This window comes from Anser cygnoides, chromosome 5 (genome assembly GCF_040182565.1).
Source record: "Anser cygnoides isolate HZ-2024a breed goose chromosome 5, Taihu_goose_T2T_genome, whole genome shotgun sequence".
Lineage (NCBI taxonomy): Eukaryota > Metazoa > Chordata > Aves > Anseriformes > Anatidae > Anser > Anser cygnoides.
Genome location: NC_089877.1, coordinates 34,121,809 through 34,147,925, shown reverse-complemented (window position 1 = coordinate 34,147,925; position 26,117 = coordinate 34,121,809). Strand labels below are relative to the sequence as shown.

Below are 26,117 nucleotides of genomic sequence, written 5' to 3'. Positions count from 1 at the left end.
TTCCAGTAAAGATTTTCATAAAATAAAATTTTGCTTTAGTGTGGGTTGCAGCTGCAGTCCTTCCCATTCAGTTCAAGTGAAGCAATCTTCTGTTTCACTTTTAACTACTTGGTATATTACATGTTAGTAATATTTTAATACTATATAATGTATAATACGTTATCTATAAGATATAACATATATTTATGTAATTGTGCATATATTAGTATATATTTCACTTACAACTCTTTCATAGACAAATGTGCCTTGAAGTTATCGTCCATATTTGAAGTCACCTATAGAGACTGTGAAAAACTTGTGCATGAACATTATGCTCGTGTTCAGTTCTCCTCATGAATTCACATGAGTAGGTTCTTGTGTACCTCAAGGCGGTCTTACAAGTTATTCAGCAATGCATGCCCTTTTCATATGATTTGAAGTTGTACTTTTACAATACTGTACTTTTGATGCCTATTCCTTTTGATGTCAGCAATATTCATTTGCTCTTTCAATAATTACTGGAAATTCAAGGAACTGTTGAAAACCATGCAGAAAAATGCTGGTGGCTTAACAATACACAATTATTTTTGTATATTTTCCCTACATGGTAAAGGGGGAAAGTTTGTGTCTGTATAGAGATTACCTTAATTTGTAGCATCAGCAGCTGTGCCATGGGTTGAGGATTGTCATGCAAGGTTTTGTGATACCATTGCAAAAGATTCTAACTTCAGAAAAGAAAAAAGTTTCAGAAACATCTGAGATCTTAGGAGTCAGAGAGACAGTATTTGAGCCATTCATAATTCTTCATGAAGACCAAGGAGCCAGAAGTACAAAATACGTGTACCATGAGAATGTTTTGTACCTGGAAGTTTTCCATCCCATACAGTATAGTGATTTCTGTAATGGAGTTAACTCTTACGATGACTTTTATTGCTTGCATGGCTGCTTGGGTTAATGGAATGGTAGTGAGGCTGCTCCATCCTTTGTTAAAGCAAAACACAAATTAACATTCCTCTCACGTCAGATTCCTCAATTAAGTCTTTGTTAGTATACTGCCAGTTTTAAACTGTTTTTCTCCTGTATCTGCTAAAGTATTTGTTTTGCTTTATTAGTCAACGTAAAAAAGTCATTCTTATCACTGAATGAAAGAAACACTGTTTCTTTTCAGACTATTAAACCACACGTGGAAGCAGAAGAGAAGCAAACAGAAAGTCGTACAGTTACTCCACCTGCTGCACCGAAGCCAAAACGAGAAGAAAATCCACAGGTATCAGAACACATCCAGAGCTTTCTTTTGAGAAAAAAAAAAGGAAGTACTCTGTCCTTCAGAAAACAATTTTTCTCCTCTGTTCCATAAAGACTCCTAAATTTTTATGTTCCTTACATTCCTGTTGGACAGCAATAGCTGATAGGGCTACAGAATAAGAAATCTAAATAGATACAATGCATTTGCATTTTCCAGTCCTGAGATGCATTGGACTTCTGAGCCTTTTGTCAAGCTAGAAGATCGTAATTTACCTCTGATACTTCCTTCAACCAGGAGGCTTAGATTACGGCACTGATTTCCATTCCTTTGAGCTTTTAGACTTCTGAAGTTATTTTTAATGCTGGAGAACTGTCTTTATCTTGCTTTATGAAATACTACCGTTCTGGTGAGCAGGACGGAAAGAGTAATGTATGTTCACATTCTCCCAGTTCTTATTCCAGTTTAGGTATAGTTAGTCTAGTGATTAGTGATATTATTAGTGATTAAATGGCCAAAATGGGTATTTTTAAAGCCTGCCTGCCATGGCAAGCTTTGGAACTGATTACAACTAAATGTTCTGCTATGTTTGTTTTTTGTAGATGGATTCAAACTGACTACTGTGAGCATTAACTGTTGTCAGTACCAATTCTGATTTTTAGATGTCTTTGCAATTCCTGCATTAAAATTAGAATCCTTTAAGAGAGCCATAGCCTTTATCAAACTGCAAATGTAAGCCAGAGTTGCTCCTTGTAGTCTGCAATAATCATAGAGATAATATGGAGATCGTATTCTGCAACCAGCAATGTTTTGCTGGCAAGTGAACTGTGTTGGCATTTACTAAGAGCCAATCACGTAGTTGTTTCAGTGCTGGATTAGAATTAAAGAAACTGCTTTCTTGTTACTAGCTCTGCCAACTCTGTGATCATGAGCAACTGGCATTTCCCTACATCTCAGCCTAGTTTCCCGTCTAGAAAATGGGACTGGCGTCTATCTTCTGTAAAGGAGATTGACATATATGAATGAAAAGGAATTTATAGAAGCAAAGCATTATTAATAACTTCTTTGTTGCTTAGTTACCTGTCAACTGACTTTAAAGGGCCGAAGTAGCTTATCCTAACGATTGGAAATGTTATGATCTCTGTGTTTTTATTTTTTTTCCTTCTCACAGAAACTTGCCTTCATGGTATCTCTGGGACTAGTTACTCATGACCATCTGGAAGGTAAGAAAAATGTCGTAAGTTGGTTCTTGAGCTCTCTGCTTCATGGCCATTCTGAGTTGGAAGTTCAAGTCCAAAATATTTCTGTATTAAGTGCATTTGGGATGCCTGTACTCTTAATCTTAGTCTCTGTTGTGCATCCTTTTTATTCCCCGTGTTACATGGACACAGATCAGTTGCTTATGCAGCTGAGATCAGTGGTTGGGAAGAAAGTGTATGTTTTGGTAGTAGGAAAGAAGTTTGTGACAGTATTGTTGCTTTTAGGGCAGCCCCTGTATCTGAAAAGTTATGCCATGGATAATTTTATGGTAACTCACATCTGGATTTCTTATTTGTTTCATGATTTCATGGAACTGTAATCTGTAAAGGAAATGAGTTGATAGATAATTGGCTTTCTTAATCCTATACAGTGAAAAACAGCTTAAATTGCAACAGCTTGCATATTTCTGTACTGCATTTATTTTTAAGTATTGAAAAGATTACCAGAGGCTTTTAGTTTTAGCTCTCAGTTACACTGACCACCAATTTAAAAAGTCGTAGTCAGGGAGTACTTTTATTTAGACAGAAGGTGACAGTCATTTTGTGAATTAGTTGAGCACTTACATTCCTTGTCAGATCTTAGTTTTCAAACCTTCAGAAATTAGAAGTGTGACAAAGTTGCCTGTATTGATTACGAGTGGTGTTCTGCAGAAATCTTCACAGCTACCGTCACATGCAAACTGTGTTCTGAGAACTTCATATAATTTCTGAGGCCCGTTGTTTTCTAACCTGAATGCTTTGTTTTACAAGAAATCCAAAGTAAGCGACAAGAGAGGAAAAGAAGAACAACAGCAAATCCAGTATACAGTGGAGCAGTTTTTGAGCCTGAGGTATTGATCTCTTGCCGGGGGAAGCTAGTACTTTCATTCTGAGCTTATGTGTTTTTCTGCCACATTGCTGCCTACTAAGCTGTCTCAGTTCTAACTGGACAGGGAAGCTATTGTTTATGATTTAAAAGGCCATTGCAATGATATAACCCTCAGATTTTTAAAAAGTAAATACATTGGGGTGTTCTTTTAATACTTGCATCCCTTTCTGCCTTCCCCTATGTAAAGCTGACGTTAAATGGCAGTGTGTGTTAGTCCTAGTCATTAGGTCAGCTTGCATATTAGCCTGAAGCAGTCCAGATGTCAGAAGTAGTGTAAAAAAGCTGACCTTTCTGAAGCTATGCTCCAGAAAATAGAAGAGCCAATCGTCTCATGTAGTACTACCATGCTATCCATCAATATTGCATATAGTTGTTGCCAAAAATGTTAGCGAGCAAAAATGGTTCTATTCTCCCCTACAGCGCAAGAAGAGTGCAGTCACGTACCTGAACAGCACAATGCATCCTGGGACACGCAAAAGAGGTGAGATATTTAGACTTGTCTCCCTGCTGTGTGCCTCTTTCTCCATCTTGTGTTTGCAGTTCCCTTGTTGATACGAAGAACAGAACAAAGAAGGGCATTGCAGTACTTCATTTGTATAGTGAAGTTCTACAGTAGACACAGGTCGTGACTTCTAGGGATTAGCATAGCAGGTTTTATTAGGCAGCTCAGTGTTTCATTTCAATTTCACTCTCGCCCCCCAAAAATAGGGCAAAGTGAAAGGTGAGATGTGTGAACATCATTTAGTGGTATAAAGCTGCTGTCGAGATCCTCTTGTTAATAAGTAAATTGTATTGCTACCATCAAGAAGAAGGTGGTTATGGAAGAAGTGTCTCTGCCCAGAATAGGAGAGGAAACTTAGCGTGAGAAAAGCTTGTTCCCTACTGTGAGCAGAGATATGTCCTTGGAAAGATTTTGTCTTCAGAAAGAAAGACTATCTCGCTCCTTGCTCATACTGAGCACTTCGCTGCAAGCAGAGTGCCACTTGTCCAAACAGGGGAGGTGATGTTTCATACAGGTATGCAGTATTATTCAGTAGAAATTCTTCTGTAATACAGGTGAAATTTTAAGACTTAGGTTATGGTGAATCAGATGAGTCAGAACAGCATAGCAGAGAACTTGATACTGTTTTTTGTGCACGGCATCAACCACACGTACATGACAATCTTTCCCTGATTTTTGACAATTTTCTGCGGTTTTTACAGACTTAAGCAATCGAGCATATTTAAAATCCACAGTCTAATCTAGCATCAACCAGTTCCAGTTCTGTTGTTTTTTTTGTTTTGTTTTGTTTTGTTCTGTTTTGTTTTTTTGGCTGCAAGGTCATATATCCATTTCACATGTACTCTCCTAGACATACCTTGTCAGTCTAGAAGGCAATGTGGCAAAACTGACACTTCTGCAGCCATGCTGTTTCTGAATAAAGCACATGAGCCTCTAGTGCCATCCTCTAATGACATAAAAAAATATTTTTTAAATAGTATAATATAGATTTTATATAGAGAGAGGTTTGCATTTGATCTGTGGATAAGTAAATGTTCCTACTTCTAGTAATGATTTCTTAATTCTGTTTTATAACTCATTGTGAACTGCATCAATGAAAGAGTTTGCATGCTTTTGTACTTGATATTCTCCTAGCCTATTTATGCATGCTGACTGCTGTTATGCTCTCTTTTTTTTTTCTCCCACACTGTTTTGAGCCTGCACCTTGTATCGGTACCAAACTAGCAGCATGCATTTTCAGTTGACAAAAGATTTGGATGTATACATTTGTTTTGTGATTTAGTATAGCAATATATTAGGTGAAAAGCTTATGCAAGCAAGTGCCCTTGAGAGCTTTAGTTTAATTCTAGATGGTGCTGAGCATGTCAGAAATTTCAGCCATGGACATCACTATCAGAAATCCGTTTCCAAGGACATACTTAGTTCTGGAACATATCCAGACTTTAAATGCTAGGTTTAGCATGTTAATAGGTATGGACTGACAATCTGTAAACATAAAATCTGGAGAATTATTCCTAGATCCTAGGTCCTTTATGTTTACATATCCATAAATTACCCTGGAGAAGGGAGGCAGAAATAATGGTTACATATTGTTTTTTGCCGTCTTCTTTTGCATACGTAATTTTATGAAAATAGCTACAAACACATTCTGCACTTCTGCTAGTCTAAAGGAGCACATGGAAGTTGTGTAGAATCAAACGTATTTGACTGAGAAATGCTAAGAAAAAGCACAGGATTTGGGTGAGGGTTACAGTGGAAGACCAATGAAAGATTACAGCTGGTAGTGCTGGGGTTATGAGTCACAAAATAGGACCTGTTTTAAATTTAAAAGATGTACCAGTAGACTAGAAAGTGCTGATCTGTGGGTGAGTGGGTTTAAAAAAATGGGAAGAAAAGGAGAGGGTTGGAATGGTGAGTGTTGGCCTGTGATAAAGGACTTAACCTTTGTGTAGATTTATGCTGGCAGTAGAAAGATAGGAATGTGTGGGATAACAGTAGAAGGGATTTAATAGTAGTTATTGTGGCTTCTCTCTAGTTTTGATGCCAACATGCTTTCCCTAAAAACTGAATAGCCTTGTTTCTAGGAATGGAAAGCATTCCCACACTGCTTTTGTGAGAGCGATACTTTGACCCTCGACAGAACTTGTTTCTATTTCCTTCTGAAATACATCTTTTAAATGTTCTTTCCTTGCAAAATTCTACTTAAAGATTTCTTAAAAATGTTTTAATCTTTGCTTCTGTCCTTCCACTTGTAACTTTTATATTAATTTCCTCTCTGTGCTACATCATTTCCTTTTTCATGCTAGCCAATGAGGACCACTGGCCAAAGGTATGTAAGATCATTTTTCCTTTTTTTTGTTTGTTTGTTTGTTCCCTTTTGTTAATATGTAGGTCGTCCACCTAAATACAACACGGTGCTGGGGTTTGGGGCTTTGACCCCCACATCCCCTCTGTCCAGTTATCCTGACTCCCCTGAAAATGAAAAGACAGAGACCACATTTACTTTTCCCGCAGCTGTTCAGCCTGTGTCCCTGCCTAGCCCCAGCTCCACAGACGTAAGTAACTCTTGGGGAGGGGGTTGCTTTTGGAAAGATATGTAGAAACAGTCGCAAGGAAAATCATTGCAGATTTTGTTTCTTTAGTCTCACTCATCCTTTGTCCTAGTTCAGTGCAATGAAATGGTCCAGCATCCTTTTAACACCCTTCCTTTTTCCTCCTGCACCTATGTTCTTATCCTGTAGAGATTTTATTTATAACTCCTTCAGTGGATTGAAACACTGGGAGGCACCAGGCATGCTAGATGAGCTCATTTCCTTTGTGCCATGTCTAAGATCTTGTCTGACTGAATTGAATCTGTCATCCATGAAAATGGGGGAAGGGGAGAATGAAAAGTATTACTTACAGACCCTAATAACAAAAAGTTGTGGTGTTTCTATAATGAGAGAAGGAAAACCTCCTAGATCACTCAGAACAGCCAGGAGCCGTGTTCACAGCATCGCTTATGGTAGTTCTGGTGTACCAATATAGCTGAATACATTGCCCCTGTGATCAGATCACTATATCTGTCTTGAAAGAAATTTGCCCATTTTGTTATAATTTATAAAGAAGTAGGTATACTTTTTTTTTAAGTTAAAAGATAGGATTTGCCACTCAAAGTACAACTTTTTTTTTTTAAGTTGCTGAGAACTACTGAATTATTTTATTATTTCTAGCAAAAACATGATGAAAAATTTTAAAGGTCATGCATAAACCTCAGAAAAGAAATAGTGAGAAAACTTGGACTGAGTTTCTGTGTAGGTCTGACAGGACATAACGAAGGGACACTATGGCTTGTCCAAAAGTGTACTGTTACTCTATTCAGTATGGGTGAAACAATTCATTGCATAAAAATTCTCAGGAGGTGTAGTGTAAAAGTAAAGTGCTTGCCTTTTAGTGACTACTAATTACTGGGTACAGTTTAAAAATAAAAAGGTGCTTGCTTATTTAGTCATATCATTGCAGACTCCTGCAATCTGAGTAAGTGATCTGTGGGTTTTTTGTTTGTTTGTATGTTTGTTTTTTACATATTTTCACAAATATTATAGGCCCAACAACTTGAAATGGGCTTTAAGGAAGAGCTGGGCAGCTTTATTTTCATCTATGCAGTTTCACCACTGTAAGTGCACGGACTGAGGGACCAACTCTTTTGGCCACATACAAGAGGGAATAGAAGCCAGCTTGTTGCTTCTGAACTGTATTTGTTCTGTACAGATAACAGGAATAGAAATAGTACAAGTGTGTCTGAGTCACAGAAATAAATAGATGCAGTTCTGATACACAGGGAATATGTATGTGAAATTAGAAGGTGCTCTTTTATGTAGTCACTTTTGAGAGCAGAATAGCACTTGACTATAAAAGCCCTTTGCTGACAGTCAGATGAAAGAGACTGGAACAGCCCCTCATAGGGAGGGTGGGGCAGCTCCACCTCTGGGGTCTTCTGTAACTAAGCAGTAAAAATGACAAGTAAACATGCTGAAGAGAACATTTTTGACACTGGCCCCAAGAGAAGGGCTGGATAGTGTGGTAGGTCTTTTCCGTCTCTGACTTCTGTATGCATACTGCCGGTCTTTTCCCACTGTATAAGAGCTCTCAAAACAGTATAATGTGATGTTATCCTGTTTTCCAAGGTGCCTGGCGACAGCAGGCTAAATCAAGAGTAGAGAATTTTTGAGGCATTCTAATCTAGTTCTGAATGCCGTGAATTTTCTGAAATTTTATAGTATTTAGACCTAGATTATGGATTATTTCAGTATTCATTAATTATGAAAATAGAAGTATTCTAAAGGAGACAGTGGAAGTTTACAAAGAAGGTAGTTAACATGCTCTCTTACCTGAGTGTATTGTAATATAGCACAGTAGCACTCTTTTCCCTTTAGAATAATATTTAAGTCCCCTTTAAAATGTTTACAGACAAGTGATTTAGTTTATACATAAGCAATGGTTTTAACATTTTTGTAGGTTTGGTTTTTCGAAGGAATTTTATCCCAAAGTCTCATTCAATGTATATTCCCTATCAGTTGAGCTAATTCTTTAGACTTTTCAGAAATATTTGGTATTGAATTCCATGTAAAATAAAATACATGTAAAAGCAGAAAATATATTTCAACATGACAATCAAAATATAGAAAGGTCTATTTATTCCAGATAGGATAGAAAATGCTGCCTGTTGTTACAGCTCCCAGCTTTTGGGGACCTACAGAATGAAAATATGAGATGTGCATGCCTAAATAAAAGGTTATTTCAAAAGTCCCAGTTAAAACCATTCAGCAGTTTCCCAGACAGATACAGAAGAAAACTGCAATGTTACCCATCTTTAAAACATTTTGCACTCATTTACTGAGAAGGTCTTATTCATGTAGGCTTCAGAATGGAAGTTTGATGTTTAGTACATAAACTTTGCTTTTAGCCAACCTGTAAAAAATACAAATCAAGCACTCATCACCACAGCCCAGAAAGGCCTTCTTGCCTTTCTCCTGAATTGTCATTCTCTGAATGACAGAGATGAATTTTGAAGGGACAATGAAGCAGGAGCTTGAGATGGGATTGGAGATGAGAGCAGAGGAGTAGAAACTAGGAATAGAGCCTGGGGAAACAAAGGAAGTAATACAGTAGGCACGGTTGAACAGATCTTTTTTTTTTTTTTTCTGTCTGGCAATTGGCTGTGAACCATTTGGTTATGGGTGATTCTCTCTCACACAGTAGCATATTCACCTGGAAGATGGCAATTGCCTTTGACAGTCAATTACTCAGCAGCAAGAATAAAGCAAAACTGTTCTCTGTCTAAAAGTCTCTATTCTAGTGATGGTTCAAGTCTGTGGTCACAAAATGCCTTTTTATTAGTAAATTAATAAATGGTCCAGTTGAGAAGAGCATTAGAGAACATGCAGATTGCAAAGTCAAACCCATAAATGTTAGAAAGTGCCAAGATTATTATTGCTTATGATAACTTAATTCACTTACATCATGCATATATATTACGATCATCTTTATTTATGTGGTCTTGCACAGTTGTTGTCAAAGAGTATTTAGATTTCCCACGTTATTCCAGTGAAATGTACATATACATGTATATATATAACATATTCAAACACATAAACTACATATACTTTGGATATGATGCTGTATTGTTCAGTTCTATTCCTAAAGCCAGGCACTATTGCTCTAGCCACTGTATATAAAAATAAAATGTTAGCTGTTCAAAAAGCTTTAATTTGTTTTCTGGTTCTCTTGGTACAGAGGAAACAGCAAAAAGTGACCTCAAATCACCTTTTATACTGTCTCTGTCCTGAAATTATTCTTCTGTCCATTTAGCCTGCAACATATGTCCGAGCATTGTCAGCGAGCTCTGCTCTAACATAAGTTGGCTGCATATAGTTTTCACAGAGCTGGTCCAGACACTGAGATTAGTGGGGTGCATGTCACATCACATCCAACCCCCTTCATGCATGTATTTATTAACGGTCTAGAAAACCTGGGGCATTTCTTTGGAATTGAGCATTGGCTGGGATTTGGTATGTCCAGTTATTAATTTTGAGGAAATACCCTGAATTTTGTATTATTGTTTTGACAAACCAAAAATAGGACTATGGATTTTGTGCACGTGTTGTCATCCTGATGTGTTCAGCCACACTGCATGCTGACCAGTTGTATGACTTCTGGATTTACAGTGTTCTGTTGAATTTAGAAGGCTCTGGGTCTAAATTTCTAAATGTCACCACCTCAAGAAGCAACAGTTTGCATCTCTCGTGTAGGTCTCTTTCTACAGGATACTAGATATATCAGTTTTGGTTTTCAACACACCAATAATTGGGCACCTGAGCCAGATACCAAATGCTGTTTGTGGTCCGTGGCAACCGAAGGCATCTTAAAAACACATATAATACTCTAGAATGAGAATTTTCTTGTAAAATGTGATAATTTTGCTCTTAAAAATTTCATTAGGTTGCAGAGGATTTCACATCTTAGCTTATGTCACATCTCCTGTCTGCCTTCTTTTCCTTACTTGTACTCGCGGAATGCTTGATGGAGGAAAAGAAGTTCTTCTCAGACTGGTTACACAGATCACTTCACAAGAGGCATGAAGTGTCACTCATTTCATTCTTCTGTTAACACGGAAGAGCTCTGTGGTAAAGCATGAAATAATACCGTAACCCACCTCTCAATGATCCCTGGAGTTACGGAACCAAAACATGATGCTGAAAATTCACTGAAGCTTGATCCTTTACAAAACACGGCATCAGTGCTAACCTTGGGAATTAAGAGAAGAATAGCATTCCCTTCAGAGAAAGGCCTCATCAGCAATAGAGCCGCCAAGTAGAAACCTTAGCAGATTGCCTGTGTCTCATTCTTCTAATATGTTTAATATTTTATCCACAGTAGAGGTTAGCATCATTTTTCTTGTCTGGCAACTTAATGTGTAAGTGCATGGCCAAGTCCGATATCATTCCAAGATGATGGAACTTATTCACACACTTGAAAAGACTGCACGGGTCAAAATGAAGCACCGCGAGTGCTGATAGTGCATATATACGGAGGGAGTGTATATGCGCAGTTTGACTCAACACATGCATCTTAAGATCACAGTCTTGCAGATGTTGTGCATGTGAAAAGTTGGCTGAAGTCAGTGAGAAGTGCATATTTCTAACTCCAGATGGGGCCTAGAATATGTCAAGTTGCCTGAAAAGGCCACAGGTGGAGAGGGGAGAGGGGTTCGGATGCCCTTTTCCTGCTCTTTGGGTGCTAAGCCATTTTTCTTTCATGCCTCTTTGTTCAAATATCCAAAGAACAAAGGAAAACAAACAAACACCATCACCACCACTACCCCAAGCATGAGATGGGAGTAATAGGAGGAGAGAGAGAGAGAAGAAAAAGTGACAAAAATTAGACCTATATTTCTGGGGAGTTAATGGCTTTAGAAAAGAAATTTCTCTGAAGGTGATAAAGTAGTAATTTGGACTGGATTTTGTTAAGAGACCTTGTCAGTATGTTTTCAACTCTTTCTGGGGGAGAAAAAAAACCACAGACCCTTAGTTAGAAAGTCTCTCTTGCTATTCTTTCATCCTGTCTCTCAACCTATGTTAGTGATGAAACATAGACCACTATCTATAGAGAAAGAGAAAATTTTGAGTCATAGCTTATTTGGTGCAACTTGAGGTAACCTGTGCGAGGTAAAAAGAATTATCTCAGAACATATAATTCATTCTGTTCTTTTTCATTTACAAGCAGAGCACCTTTTCCTTCCACTTTCATTTTTAAAGGTGACCTAAATATTTGACAGTGTTCTTTTAAGTCACTCAGTTGGGGTTTCTTACATACTATTACTGGAAAGAGACAGCCTCATCAGCATTCCCAAAGTGAAGTTGTGCTTACATCCAGAAATGAGAAGGGTTAACAAGGAGAATAGCTCATCATTTTAGGCCAAAAAAAAAAGCAGGGTAAGGGGGGAATCTAAAATAAGACAGGCTATGGGGTATCAGTTGTTAAGAGAAGTTTTGGTAATAAGTGTTTGTTGTAACATTTCACCCTGGGAGGACAGAGGGAGTGTTTGGGAAGACAGATGTCAGTGTTACTGACATCATGCCTGGTTTTCCTGTTTCACCTTCTAAAAAGGGCTTGACCATTTGGAACCCCCTTAGAAATAGTTTGTGCTGTAAACTTTGCATTTAACAATGATGTAGATGTCAAAGGTCAAAGTTCACTTTTTGCCTTCTCTCTCTTTCTCTCACCCTCAACCCTTCCCCTCAATTTTATAGGGCGATATCCATGAGGATTTTTGCAGTGTTTGCAGAAAAAGTGGGCAGTTGCTGATGTGTGACACATGTTCACGTGTTTATCACCTGGACTGTCTGGACCCGCCTCTGAAAACCATTCCCAAGGGCATGTGGATCTGTCCCAAATGTCAAGACCAGGTATTGTTTGACAGACAGTGTTATGCACAATGCACTGTAAAGATTTTTCCAAGTTAAAGAAAACAATCATATCACTTGGCTTACTTATATCAAGACAGCCTGACACTGAACAAATTTATTTGGTCTGCAACAAGGCTTGTGTGAATTTGATTTGATTACATCTGTTGGAATGCGTGCAAGTACAAAACCGTTAAGTTTTACTCCCGGACTTGGGGTCTTTATTTGTTACCCTTGTGGTTTTACTCTTTCTGGGCTGAGGCACACAAACTTTTGGGAAAGGTTCTCTACTACTCATAGAAATTTTCCCGTTCATCCCAAACTCGTTTCTTCAAAAGTTATTAGCATGTTCTTCTGGATAAATAAATAAAACATTTGTAGAAGCCTACATCAAGAGATAGAGAAAATATAAACCTCTCTTTGGTTATATAAATCAAACACCAGAGAGGTTGACTTCAGTGATCTCTTTAATAACGTTGTCCAGAATCAGTGTAACGAGGATGGACAAACAGCTTGGTTCTTCTTTCTTCCAGATCCCTTTGTAAGAGTACACAATTGAAACAAACAGATGATATTTTAATATTTTGTTCATAATTGCATTGAGATTACAAGACAAAGAAGTAAACTACTGTATTCATAACCCTTTTGTGGAACTCCAGAAGTTGCAAAGGGTTGCTCTTAATCAGCAGCCTGAAGCTGTTAGTGTTCTGTCTGATTTAGCATCTTGTTTAGTCACCCACATGACCTTTGGTTAGCCAGATGGTAAAGTAAGAAAACAGCCTGGCATATGATTTGCTGTTCAGGAGAATGAAAAAGCAAAACTCAAGTGACTTGGTCAGTAGTTGCAAATGAGGAGGGAGAGTTACCACTTTCCTATTCCTGGTCTTGTGTTCCATCATGTAACCCTTCTCTTTGTATTTCAGTGATAGGTTCCCACAAAATTATGGGGAAAAATGGGAGTTATTTCACTGTAAAGTGGCCGAGTCCTCTGTCTTCTGAGACATCCCTCTGATTTCACATGTTAAAAAGACACAGTACATTTTTCTTCTCAAAATAAAGGTCCTTAGGAAGGAACATGTTAGGAAGGAATATGTAGGTAGGAATATGTTAGGGAGGATCTGAAAGGCATAAATGGGTTTTACCCTTATATAAAGAAGATTTGGCAATTATATTAAAACGATTCTAGTAAGAAGGGCAGATAGGACAGTTTCATGTTTTACTAGCCAGGAAGTGTGGTATTTGAATGTATGGTGTGGAGACTGCTCTGTGCCATGAGAAGTTTTCTCCCAGAACATCTGAGATCAGCAGTTTGTCTGAACCATGAAATAATGTTTTGTCTCCTGGCAAGTTTGAGTTCAGATACGTTATCTTTTCATTCCTCTTTTAAGTTGTTCAGTTTCATTAGTAGAGTTTATTTGTGGCTATGGAGGGAATTTGAGAAAATGCTGACATTTGTAAGAAACAGGCCTCCTTTGTGGGAGCTACGGTACAGTTGTGAATAATTCCCTCTGTTAAATCTCAGAACAGGTCTGCAAAGCAGACATGTTAACAGGGCTCAGACTAATGATAGCCATAAAGAAAATCCTCTGCCTTTCCCTCTTTCTCCTTTTTCTTTTCCTAGGAGTAGATTATTTATCATCTAAATCTCTACACACTTTTCTTTCAGATGTTAAAGAAGGAAGAAGCAATCCCGTGGCCAGGAACTTTAGCAATTGTTCATTCATATATTGCATATAAAGCAGGTAGGAAAATGGGGAGCAACACCTTTGCTTCAGTTTTAATACCGGAAAATGTTGTTGAGGGAATGGGACAGAATGATACTTCCTTTAGAAAAGGAAATTAAAGGGAAAGAACCTTAATCACTAGTGAAGTGTAAATGGCAGTCAAAATATCTATTAAGCTTTCTGTGATGCTTCTGTGTACAGGTGAAACATTGGGTGTTATTTATTGCAAAAGTTGTTGAATTGATTTTAAACTCCCCCTTTAAATGAAACAGTTCACAACCTCTATCCACAGTTGTAACAGAAACAATTTAAATATTATTTCTTGACGTGATGAATGTTCTGTTTTGCAGCAAAAGAAGAGGAAAAACAGAAACTACTTAAATGGAGTTCAGATTTAAAACAGGAAAGAGAACAACTAGAGCAGAAGGTCAAACAGCTCAGCAATTCCATAACGGTGAGTATTGCCCTCCCAAATAACTCTGCACCTGTCCTCTGGTGCCAGAATTCAGAAAGAGAACTGTAGAGCCCATGTGCTACACCTATGTTCCACTGGTTTTACTGAGAATTGAATGGGCTCTTTCCTGTGTTTTTTTTAGGACTTTGGGGAGCAGGAATGAAATGCAGGCAACATATACTTAGAATGAGTAACTTACACATGTTCCATGCTGACTGTGCTGTATGTACTGTAGACATACAGTGACCTGTAATAGCAGCAGGTGACAAAAATGACCCACAGCATTATTGTCTGTGGGCAGCAGATAAATTCTAATTCTCCAATGGCTCACTTAAGTTTGAATAGTTGGGCCCCTGTGTATAGTAAGAGTTACATTCTCTGCATTTTCCAGACATTCCTAGTACAAAAGTGACCATTTACTCACAACTGGCTCTTGGGCTCCTGACATGTTGGCTTGGCAGTCAGCAGGTGGACTGTGCATGCCTCTGCATATTATTAATTGGACATTGTCATACTTCTATCCAGAAGCTGTGGTTTCCACCTTAATTTATCGCAGTAATTGGAACACATATTAATTTGCTCTTTCTTCTCACCTTAATATGCAAATCAGGCTCTTGAGGTGCCAGTGTAAAGTTTGAGGCCCTCACTTAGCATAGGCTGAGTCTGTATCACAGAATGAAAAATACTGAAACCTATGTGGCAACTCCTGTAAGGCTGGATACGTAAGTACAGACTTGTTTTTTTAAATACAGATGTGCTGTCTGGTCTCTGTGTCTTTACCTCCTAGGCCAAAAGTAAGCGTCCCATGCTTAAAGACCTCTAAATGCTGATGATACAAGTAAAACAACTATGAGCAAGTAGGTGGTGATAGGTGCTGGCTAGCGGTTCTGGAGACTGTCATCTTCTGGTTATCAGTAGCTGGGCATAAACTGAGCAGCACTAGAGCACTAGCACCATTTCTTAGTGATGTACGCAGGCAGGGGCAAGCCTTAATAAGAGGGATTGATAGCAGGTAAGGAGAATGGTTTATTTGCTATGATCAAGCCATTGCTTATACTTTCATTGGAACTGTCCAATAAAGGCGGATTAGATCTAAATTTCGTAGAGCTCTTACAATGCCAAGAGCTCTGTGTGAAAACAGTAGAGCTGAAACCAACAGTGTCTGGAGATCAGCATGGATAAAAGATTTGAAAAGTGTAAGAAGGTTGCCATCTCCATGTAAGAACCTGAATGTTATAGATACAAAGTAGCTACCATCTCCTTTTTGAGAGTTTCAGCTATAGATACAAGCAGTTTTTCACTCCTGAAGCATCATTTGTGGGCATTTTTTAAAGTTATCTTACCCTGACTCTTATCTGATGAGCTGGCTATTGCTTCTAAGAGAAATAAGTGGTCGCAAAATAAGATTTTCAAATGAGGAAGGGTTTGTTTTTCTTTCCAAGTGTCCCTTTATTTATTGAGAGGAGGAAGTGATATTCCTGCTAAAGCATATGTGAAAGCAAAGGCTGTATCCCATTAGTTGCATGCACACACACTGTCAGCAGTCAGCTGCAGTAGGACGCCTGAGTTTGCACATCTGAGCTAAAGAAATTTGAGCAATGCAATACTACTAGAAAAATAATAAGAACGTATACTTGGAAGTTTCCCTTCAAAAGGAACACAAAAGGATGGAGCTGTCTGTGTTGATTTGCCAAGCACCTTGGGATGAAAGGGCCATACTGGGTGACAGCTACGTACTGACAATTTAATTCCGCAGCCTGCAAATATGAATTCTCCTATGATCGCAGCTCTGAGGCTCATTTTCTTCTAGGCTGAAATTATAGGTGACATTGTAGCTGCAGTCTTTTCTGAGTACTTACGTTTAGATCTGCAAACGTATTCCTTCTCTTACCTTCTTGCATTCATATGAGGGTAAAGCTTGAACTTACTACTGCTTTTTGGTCTTGCTGCAGAAATGCATGGAAATGAAGAACACCATCCTTGCAAAACAGAAGGAGATGCACAGCTCCTTGGAGAAGGTAAAACAGCTGATCCGCCTCATCCAAGGCATCGACCTTTCAAAACCCATAAACTCTGAGGTCAATTCAGTAGCCATCTCCAATGGCATGGACTCCACTAACAATACTAATGCTGCCACCTCCACCTTAGCCCCCTCCCCTTCCCAGAGCTGCATGGTGAACTGTAACAAGGGCGATGAGACTAAATAACACAGTGAAGTGCAGAAGGAGCCAAGGGAGGTGGCGGCGAGGAGGAGGAGCAAAATAACGAAACTCTAGAAAAGCAAAACCGGATTTCTTCTGGAAAGTGCAGAATTCTTTAGTTCTTTGGTTCCAGAGAGAGCGTGAAGATGCTTGTGCCAGGCGGCACCGGAGTTTGCCAATTGATCCTTCTTATTCTGTGTGTACATGCAAAGTTTGGATCATGTTACATGAATAGTGCCAGCTGGGGGTTCTTTGCCAGCACCATGCCAAGTGAAATAATATATTTACTCTCTCTATATTTTACACCAGTGTGTGCCTGCAGCAGCCTCCACAGCCACTATAGGTTTGTTTTATTTTTGTTTGGGGTGAGGAGCAGGGATGAGGGAGGAGAGCAGGTTTCAAATCCTTATTTGCAGAACAGTTTGTTTAGCTAGGGGAAAACAAAAACAAGTCCAAAGAGCCTGTGGGCTTTTCCTGTTTCTAAACTCTCAGTACTATTAAACCAAAAAAACAGAAATATAAATTATCAAATCCCAGTGCCCAGAAGGGACAAGTCTATCAAATAAGCAGTATTTACTATTGTTTAGACAGGAGATGTACAAAAGGAAAGGAGATGGACTTTTCACTGAGTAACCAGCACATGTACAGGCTGAAGATCTACTGTCCCAACAGCTTTGGGTTAATCCTATTTCTTCACATCAGATAAAAGACATGCTTTGCAGAATTGGTTTGGGTCCTCACACTCATCCAGAAAGCCTGTGTTGGGAATGGGAAAATAGAGGGCCAGAATCCAGGGTCAGCTTGGAGCATTGGACGGAGGTGTCCCAAGAGAAAATGTGCATCGATTACTTGAAAATGAGATTCCAACCCTTTTCTATATTTATAAACAACAAAAGTATCCTGAACAAAGTAGCACATGACCCAGATGTGTGAACTGAACAGAGAAATGTCCTTTTCTTTCACTTCCTTTCTCTTCTTTTGGTAACAAGAACTAAATAAGGAATAGAAAAGCTGTTTTTCAGGCTGACAGTCTAATTAAAGAGGTAGATGGGACCTTGCATGGTATAGATTAGAAGTAATAGTGTCAGTGAGATACAGTGAGTCTTTGTGAGTCCTTGTGTCATCGTTTTGGGCACTGTTTTTTTATGCAAGGGCAAAATCTTTGTATCTGGGGGAAAAAAAAAACAAACAACTTTTTTAAATTAAAAAGGAAAATAAAAGATATTGAGGTCTTCCTAGTGTTACTTAAAATAAGATCAAGGTAAGAAACATTGTAAAAAAAATACAAAAGTGCTATTTGTTTCCTAAACAAGTGATTTCTATTAAAAAGGTGTCAGAACTGGAGAAAATGCTGTGTACCTAGAATTTTTTAACACAGACTTTGCTTACTTATGACGACATTCTGCTGTGTTTGTGTTTTAAGATCCAATGGGACAGCTTCCATAGATTATACCATACATGCTACTGGCTAAACTCTACTGAGAATCAAATCCTACCGTGTTGGATCTCACCCCACTTGGAGGATCCGCCAGGCTTGTCTCTGCTGTTACCATATCTCCCCCATTCTTTCACGTGTTTGTAACCCAGAGAAAAGCATTGGCAGTGTGCTTTAGTACTTTCGTGATATGGACTGATTAGAGCTTGAGAACGAAAGACAGTGAGTTTGTTGAACTGAAATCACCTTCTGTTATATCCTCTTATTTAAGAAGTTCATCTCTTACATATAATCTTTTCACTCTAGGTAGCAAAGCTTGCCTTGTGCTCCTGTTATTGTGGGGTCTATCTCAGTTTAGAGTGCTGACTCTGGTCACTTCGGGTTGTGTCCCAGAGCTGCCCAGTTTTACTACAGCACGTAAATATTTGGGCAAACCCTGTTTCCACTGGAAGCACTGGCAAAACTCCCATTGCTTTCAGTGGGAGCAGAATTGAGCCTGGACACAGGCGATGCAAGGCAGGGTGTGGTGCCATTGACAGCGTGCATTGGGTGGAGAGGCAGACTTGTTCAGCTGCTATTCCTAGTGGAACAGAGAAAGCTTTGCATTTCACGGACGCGTTTCTGAGCAAGAAGTATCAAATACTCCAAGCACTACATAGCCTGAGAGAGTCCCTTTGCTGCCACAGCCAAGTACACTTCTGCGGGATTCTTGGCGCTGTCCTCTTCCCTTTCCTTTGCGTTGCCCTTCTGACCTTTAAGGACTTTTCTTCCTTCTATAGGAGGGTGCACTATTTTCAGCTCTGAGCTCAGAACTGATATCCTGAGTTCTCACATTTGTCCGTGGCTTGGGAAAGCGACTCTTACGTGCACTTCCCAGCTAAACTAGTGATAACCTCGACTCTCGGTTTTGATGTTTGAATTCTGTTCTGGAACCAGCAGAGCTGCAAGAATCAAACTGATCAAAGTAAAAATGTCCCTGCATCAACCCAGTTACCACTGGAAGTCATTACCACAGGGCAGCGACCCGTAGCATTCAAACAAAGGACTGTATGTTTGAAGGGATGAGGAGAGAAAACAAAGTGGTTATGAGCCTTCTTTCTCTACAATATGAGCCAGCAGTTAGTGGCCAGGTACTCAGGAGAAACGTCCTTTTTGGCCAGGTTGTTGTTCTCTAGTTGGTCACTCGGGTAACTCTTACATCTTCTTCTGAAGCATGAAGTACGTTCCCAGTAAGAGACAGTATCTTTATGGTTCTCATGTTCTTATCTCTAATGTTATTTTCTGAGCTCTCTTGGAAGCACTGCACTATCTGGGGGTAGCAAACTGTGCCTGAAGGCTTGAGGGTCCTTCTGTTTCTTTGCCAGTTCAAGAAGGAATGGGAGTGAAATCCACCAGTAGCTGCATTTATATTTGAGCGCAGTTTCCCAGCCAGGAGCTGTTAAAACAGCTATTACTGCTTTTCCAAGGCATCTGGTTGTGTCTTGAATCAGAGAACAGACTTTTACATCTCTTTTCTTACAGCTTTGTGTTCCAGGCTGTCAAAGGACACCTTTCGTTAATCATCGCCTAGCAGAGAAATGACCTTAACTTAGACTTTTTGATGCTGCTGGGTAGTTTTCTTGCTCCCTGATCCTGTTTGGACACTCTCCCTACTGGCCCTGCAGCATTATCAGTCAATAGGCAGAGAGCATTCCCAGGGCTGTGTTGACACTGGCAATGAGGCTGCTACACAGACACAAGTAAATTGGAGCCATTTCTGCCAATTAGCAACAATAGGGTGGAAGGGGGATTGGCATTTGCTAAATACAGAGGAAAATGTGCTTTTTTTTCTACCTGCCCTAAGAGGTTTCAATGAAGTGAGAAATTTAAACTCTGACAACTTTTAAGCTCAAGCTTGTCTTCTGGATTTTTTTCCTCTCACGTAGCATTTGAGATAGGCTGAGTTTGTATTACAACTTCTGCTCTTTGGGAAGCTGTCATAATGACTGGCATTTTGTATTTCCAAACCACCATACAGGTAATAACTAATTCTTATGTCATTGCTTGTCATTAGTGGGAAATAAGTGGCTTTTAAATCTCTGTTATAAAGGAGGAGAAGATGAGACCACAGAGGAAGCTCATATCAGAGGAGTTCCTGGCTCTCAGCCCAGTGCTAAGGGCTTTAAGAAGTCATCCTGCTGCTTCAACGGCTCAGAAATAGAGTAAGAAATGCAGAAGTAGTTTTCCCTTCTCTTTGCAATCTGTTCTTTAAACAGCTGGGAAGGCGTGTTGTGGTCAAAGTTTGAAAAGGAGCATGTGAGCTGGCTAGAAGAATTAGTCTTATCATTAGTATTCTCGTTATCTTGGTTTAGTGCCAGCAGTGTTCTTAGTGCTGTGCAAAACACAGTAAAGGCAATACCTCCAGGCATGGGTGGCAGGCAGGGTAAGTGGCGTGGGTGGTTCTTCGAGGACATCGCTGGCCAGGAGTTACCATGTTGGTAGGATAAACTAACGGTTTGTGTGAGCAAAACCAGGATTTTGTTCTTTGTTGCAAGCGAGTTTGTGTCAGTGAGAACACGGATTAAAAGCTGCCTGCCCAGAAGTTAAAGAGCATTGTTACGATGATCATTTTATGGGCAGAGTGTTAGTTGTTTTGTTGGTGGGAAAAATCACATTGTATTTTGTCCTTCCTAACTGACCAGGCTTGGGAAAGCAGATCTGTATTCCAGCTGTCTAGAAATGCGTACCTAATTCTGACCTCCTTGGCTTCGAATCGTCTTCTTCCCTGTATTGTTGCAGAGGCAGCCCCAAAAAGCAATATGATCAGCATTCAGGAGGCCCGGAGTGAAATCTCCCTCTTAGTCCCACCAAGCTGTGGCAGCCCGCAGTACAGGGAGTAACCTCTGACATTTCCTTCTCATGTGGATGCAGAGAAAAATATTTGTGAATTTGCAGTGCACGTTTCTCTTTCCTTTTGTTTCCCAGCTGGGTCGCCCCTGCCCTCTTTGCTTTTGAACCACCACTGATGAATACATCTTTTTTAATGAAACATATTTTTAGAAGATCATATTCAGATGTCAAACCAAAATTCACTCTTTTGCTGGGGGCTTCCCCCTGTCAGCTGCTCAGATGACCACTGAAATGCTGATACTATACGTCCTGGTGGAGCATGCCCCTTTGGGCAGACTTTGTTGTGTGTTTTCAGAACTGTTCTGACCCTTCTTCACCTCCATTTGTCCTCCTTTGCGATTCTGAAGATCCAGGGCGAGTTCAGCCTTGCTGGGCTCCTGCAGAGTTTTCTGGCAAGCAAGCAGAAACTCTTCTGAAGAGTCAGGAACCTGGAGAAGGAGGAAGATGTTTTGTCTGCAGCTAATTCATTTGGTACTGAGGCGTGCCTGGCCAACAAACTACCTCAGCAAAGGCCACTCCCAAGCACCATGTGGATTCTGTAGTTTCTGTCCTTCAGAAGGCAAAATGTCTCCAAAGAAGCCTTGCAACAGCCAGCTAGGTGCTGGTCTCTGAATGCGTGTGAGCGAGCCTTACAGCAGCACATTATTGGATACCTGTTTTCAGTGATCAGACCTGGGCCAGGGAATGCCCTAAAATCAGGTGGGATCAGGAAAACGCAAGAGCTGCAGACATCTTGTCTCCAGGTTATTGCCGTCTTACTCAGATCCTTCTTTAAGCCTCAGTCCTGTTTGTAACACCTACAGAATGGAATGTAATACTTGAAAATATGACTCTCATTATCCTTTGCCTTTAGCTCCCGTTTCCCAACATTTATCTTTCATCTGGGACAAGAACTTTCTGCATCATTGTGTCTTGTATAGGCTGAACACATAGTTGAAACTTGCCAATAAAGAAAATTATTTATACCATGCGCTGGTAAGCTTGGTAATTACAGACCCATAGAAAGACAAAAACCTCTCCTGGAGGTTAATTTAAGATGTGGGCTTGTTTCAAAAAACCAAGACCTTACCTGTGTGAGGGTCTGTCCGTCAGTATTTCTCAGCTATGTGACGAGTGAGCAGAAAACAGGCAAGCCAAGAGCCTCTGTGCGGTGAAAATTGCTGTCCTGGAGCTTACTGCATGAGAACAGTAACTCGGGGCTTCTCCTCTCCCTGTGCCAGCCGTGGGTACCGCAGGGACCAAGGAGAGACAGGAGGCCTCTGCCTAGAAGCAAGGGCAGAAGGAGGTGTGTAGGCCTGGAGACGGAGGAAAGGATGAGAGGAGGCAGGAGGAGCAAAGGAAAGGAAGATTACACGGGGTAAAGCAGAGCAGAGAAGGCATGGGAACAGATGAGAAGCAGGGAAGGTGACGGTAGGAAAGGTCCAGGAGGAGCAAGAGAAGGCTCTGTTCTGAGGAGACACCTACAGGGTTTGCAAATTCAGCGGAAAGATGAGGAGAAAAAGGCTCTTATCCTACCTTGGTTTCTGACTCGGGTTGATCTGTACTCCAAAAGGACTAATTGTAGTGGGAGTTATTGGCTGCAGGTGCAGAAGGGAGCAGGCACCACACCCCCCAGCTCTGCTTCTACAGCCCAAGTCATCCCATCCTGACCACAGCGCTGTCTGACTTCGTGCTACAACGTGGGACAAGGCAGATCAAGCAGTCAGAGCCTGCTCCGATCTGGACCAAACCAAGTGAAAATTTTCCCCCTGGCTAGAAATATTCCGGGGACTGGCAGCGTGACTGCACCTTCCTAGTTCAACCATTGTGGTCAGCCTGGTTGGAACCAGCAGCAGCCTCCAGAGGTGCTGGGTCCGGTGTGTGCGGAGGGGACAATGCCGGGCAGGACCTGCGCGTCAGGTACCTCTCAGCTGCCTCCCGGGGGATCTGCACGAGGTTCCTGCTCTCTGACCTGCTTCATCGGGGGGTTCTGTGCCAAAACCACTCTGTTTTCTTAGGATCCGGCTTCTTTCAGGACACTTGTGGAAGAGCGGCACAGCAGTGCAGTGGGACAGGGGCATGCCGTAGGTGTAAGGTAACCCTGCAGGAGCTGATCCTGCGGAGCCACGTGCACCAAAGCGACCTGAAGCAGCAGCCCACAGGGTCCCTCCTGGGAGAGCTGCTGGCACAGGCTGTCAGGAGGGCAGGAAGCCCTCTGGCTCTGTTCTTCACCCTGTAGGATCCAAGCAAGCAGAAGGGCCCCATGCATGTCGCTGGGGCGGGAGGCGAAGCAATGCGCTGCGCAGGTCCACCCCAGTGGTCACCCTGGGTTTTGGGTCCTCAGTGCCGAGGGTACCCTTGCTCCTGGTCCAGATCTAGGCCCTGCAGGCTGGGCATACCAAAACTGAGGAGGGGAGGGCACTTACTTAAAAGAAGGAAGGATCCCTCTGTACCTCGCTTTCCCCAGCGTAAAGCAGCCGATGGCAATGCTGACGCTACTGAGAGAGGCTTCTCCTGGGCTGCGAGTGCTGGAACAGGCACTGCTGAAGAGTAGGTACAGCAGGGCTCAGTGCTGGCGTGTGTCTGCTTGTCCTGGGCTAACGTGTAATTTCTAATCATAGTCTGATGCACTTCTTCCTTTAATTATCACTGGCATCAGAACAGTGGTTGACTCTAGAGCCAGGAGCGGTGTCTCACCCGGTAGCGCTCCCTTCCAGAAGGTACCTTGTCTCTGAGTCACCGCTGATGCCACATATGATGGGCAGCCAGGGCTCTGTAAGGCTTTTTTTTTTGCCACCACCTCAGCCCTGAGGCTCAGGTAGTTCCCAGGCTCAGCCCCACCAGAACCAAGAGGCCGTTGTGCCCCCATGGCTGCTTCGCTCCAGACCCCCCCGACCCCGATGCTGCTCGTAGCGCAGCCGGGCTGTTGGCCACCTGTAGCAGGCCCAAAGAAGCAAAGTACAGGAGCGCTGCTGCAAACTGCATGAAACGAACATTAAGCAAGGTAACCTGGGGGGGGGGGGGGGGGGGGGGGGGGGAGCTGGCTAGTGCTAACCTGTTCAGGCTCTGCAGAGCAAGGTAACTCGCGCACAGGAAGGAAACAGCTTTGCTGCATCGACAGCAGTGGGGCCGTGGCGCAGAGAAGTGTTGGTGCTTGCCTGGAGGGCTGGTGCAGTATTTTGTCTTCTGGGGGCTGACCGGCTCTCATCTGCAAGCACCCACCGTGTCTTCTGCAGCGCAGGCAGGCTGTGCAGGAAGCTGTGCTTATATCAGAGCATAATCAGGCCCCGGTGAGGGCTGCGCGTTCCCGTGGTCACACCAGCACCATCTCAGCAGACTTGTCGCTGCCGCCACGCCGCCCCAGTGCCGCGCGTTGTCCTCCTGCCCGAGACCAGGCTGTAGACGGGGAGCCCAGGCTGGGGGCTGACCCAGAGCTCGGGCCACAAGGTGCCGCGTCTCAGCCCCGCCACTTCCCGAGGTGCTCCAGACACTTTTTGCTGACAGCCCCCAGTTCTGCGCCACGGGTCTTCCGGCAGGCGCTGCCTTCGCCACGCTCACCTGGCACCTGGGAGCCTCCGCTCCCTGGCAAGGAGCAGGGGGTGCCTGAGGCCACCCGTGCCTCGTCCCGAGCTCGCAGGTGAGGGCACGTGAGCGTGGCTGGGCAGGCAGCTGCCGCAGCACTGCCCCTGCACGAGCCCCGGCCGGACGCTCCCCTCGGGGACACTGGCGGCAGGCAGGCTCTGTCCCCTGCGCTGCCCCCAGCTCCCTCACAGTCTCATATCGTTGCAGGCCTTGGTGTAAAATACCCTTTCTGAGCGGTCACGCTGTCCTCACAGAATCACTTAATGAGAACACCGACTCGTGAGCTGGTTTGTTTTTTTTTTTTTTAAATATCTCTATTTTTTTTAGCCTGATGCTCATAGTGATCTGCAGTCTCTTTGCTGCCTTCAAGTCCCTTGTGGTTTCAGTTTTGGTACAAATGTGTTTAGATTTTAGCAAATTAAAGTTTGGGGGGGAGGGGGTACAGAGCATCTGATCAATTTGTATTTATTTATTTTAACATTTTACTAAATAAAACACAATAAAATCTCTTGTCTCCTTAGCTGTATTTCGCAGGAGGGGACAGGAGGCCCTGCGAGCCGCCCTGGGGACAGCGTTGCCCACAGAGGGAGGGCCTCGGAGGGCAGCTCTGCGGCTGTGGCTCCTGCTCGAGGTGGTTTTGGCAAGGCTGAGGGGCGCTGCCTTCAGCAGAAATGAATTTTATCTCTCAAAGGGGCTGTGCAGGGATAAGAAAAGCTCCCCGGCCTCTCAATCAACGCCTCCTCCAGCTGCTGTCCTCCAGCAGAGGGCACATTTTGACCAAAGCCTTGCTCCATTCGCTCTAGGAACGCAAAACTCGTGTGTGTGTGTGTGTGTTTCGGGCTAAGGGCTTGCTGGGCCAGGACGTGTTACCGCAGCACGGTGGCTACAGGCAGAGCTGTGCCTTCTTGCGGCGCCCACAGCTGAGCTAGTCACAGAGCCGGCACTGCCACAGCCATCGAGCCCTCACAGAAACACCCCGCTGCTCCCTCCCATGTCTTAGCAGGGCGCAGGCCGAACAGGGGTGGGTGAGCAGCTCAGTAGATGTGACCTGAACCTGAACGGTTGCCAAATTCAGCGAAAACAGCGAGCTTTGGCTGTATTAAAGAGAAGCTGCCTGCTGGGGACCAGTGGGCTGGAGCTACGCCTTGCTTCGCCGCAATTAGCAGCATCTTTCCAGCCCTTTCCCAAATAAAGCCTCAGCAACTTGCTTCTGGCATGCCACCACCTTCCTCTCCCCCTGCAGATGCAAGGCTGGCTGCTCGGAGCCAGGTTTTGTTCCCAATAGCCCCGTGAAGCCGGAGGCGTGCAGCCAGGGAGCGCCCTGCAGTCCCCCCGCCTGCGTCGTGGGCTCAGCTGGGCTGCCAAGGTGGGCGCAGGGCAGGGAGGTCCTGCGGGCCACAACGCAGCAGCCACAGCTCTCAGGGACAAGCTGTAGCAGCGCCAGAGCAAGAAAACACATCTCTGCTACTAGGATGTGATGAAACGGGGTGCGCAGCTACGCCATGAAGTCACAGACTGCCCCAAAAGGGGGCCACCCCACCACCCAGGCTGCCACCCC

At 42.5% G+C, this 26,117-nt stretch overlaps 1 protein-coding gene across 10 annotated transcripts in view; it reads left to right on the top strand.

Annotated features, from left to right (window-relative positions):
* Positions 1-21,966, top strand: part of PHF21A (PHD finger protein 21A) — a 138,545-nt gene extending 116,579 nt beyond the window's left edge. For 4 of the 10 annotated variants that reach the window (XM_013192844.3, XM_013192860.3, XM_048065328.2 and 1 more), the window contains exons 10-18: positions 1,148-1,246; positions 2,394-2,445; positions 3,232-3,311; positions 3,770-3,830; positions 6,243-6,406; positions 12,143-12,298; positions 13,962-14,037; positions 14,370-14,473; positions 16,426-21,966. In XM_013192844.3, the coding sequence (XP_013048298.1) occupies positions 1,148-1,246; positions 2,394-2,445; positions 3,232-3,311; positions 3,770-3,830; positions 6,243-6,406; positions 12,143-12,298; positions 13,962-14,037; positions 14,370-14,473; positions 16,426-16,680 (1,047 nt within the window). In that variant the 3' untranslated portion in view covers positions 16,681-21,966. Of the gene's footprint in view, positions 1-1,147; positions 1,247-2,393; positions 2,446-3,231; positions 3,312-3,769; positions 3,831-6,157; positions 6,181-6,242; positions 6,407-12,142; positions 12,299-13,961; positions 14,038-14,369; positions 14,474-16,425 lie in introns of all 10 variants that reach the window. The other 6 variants (XM_066997836.1, XM_013192880.3, XM_066997837.1 and 3 more) reach the window with 4 other exon arrangements.
* Positions 21,967-26,117: the final 4,151 nt, after the last annotated feature.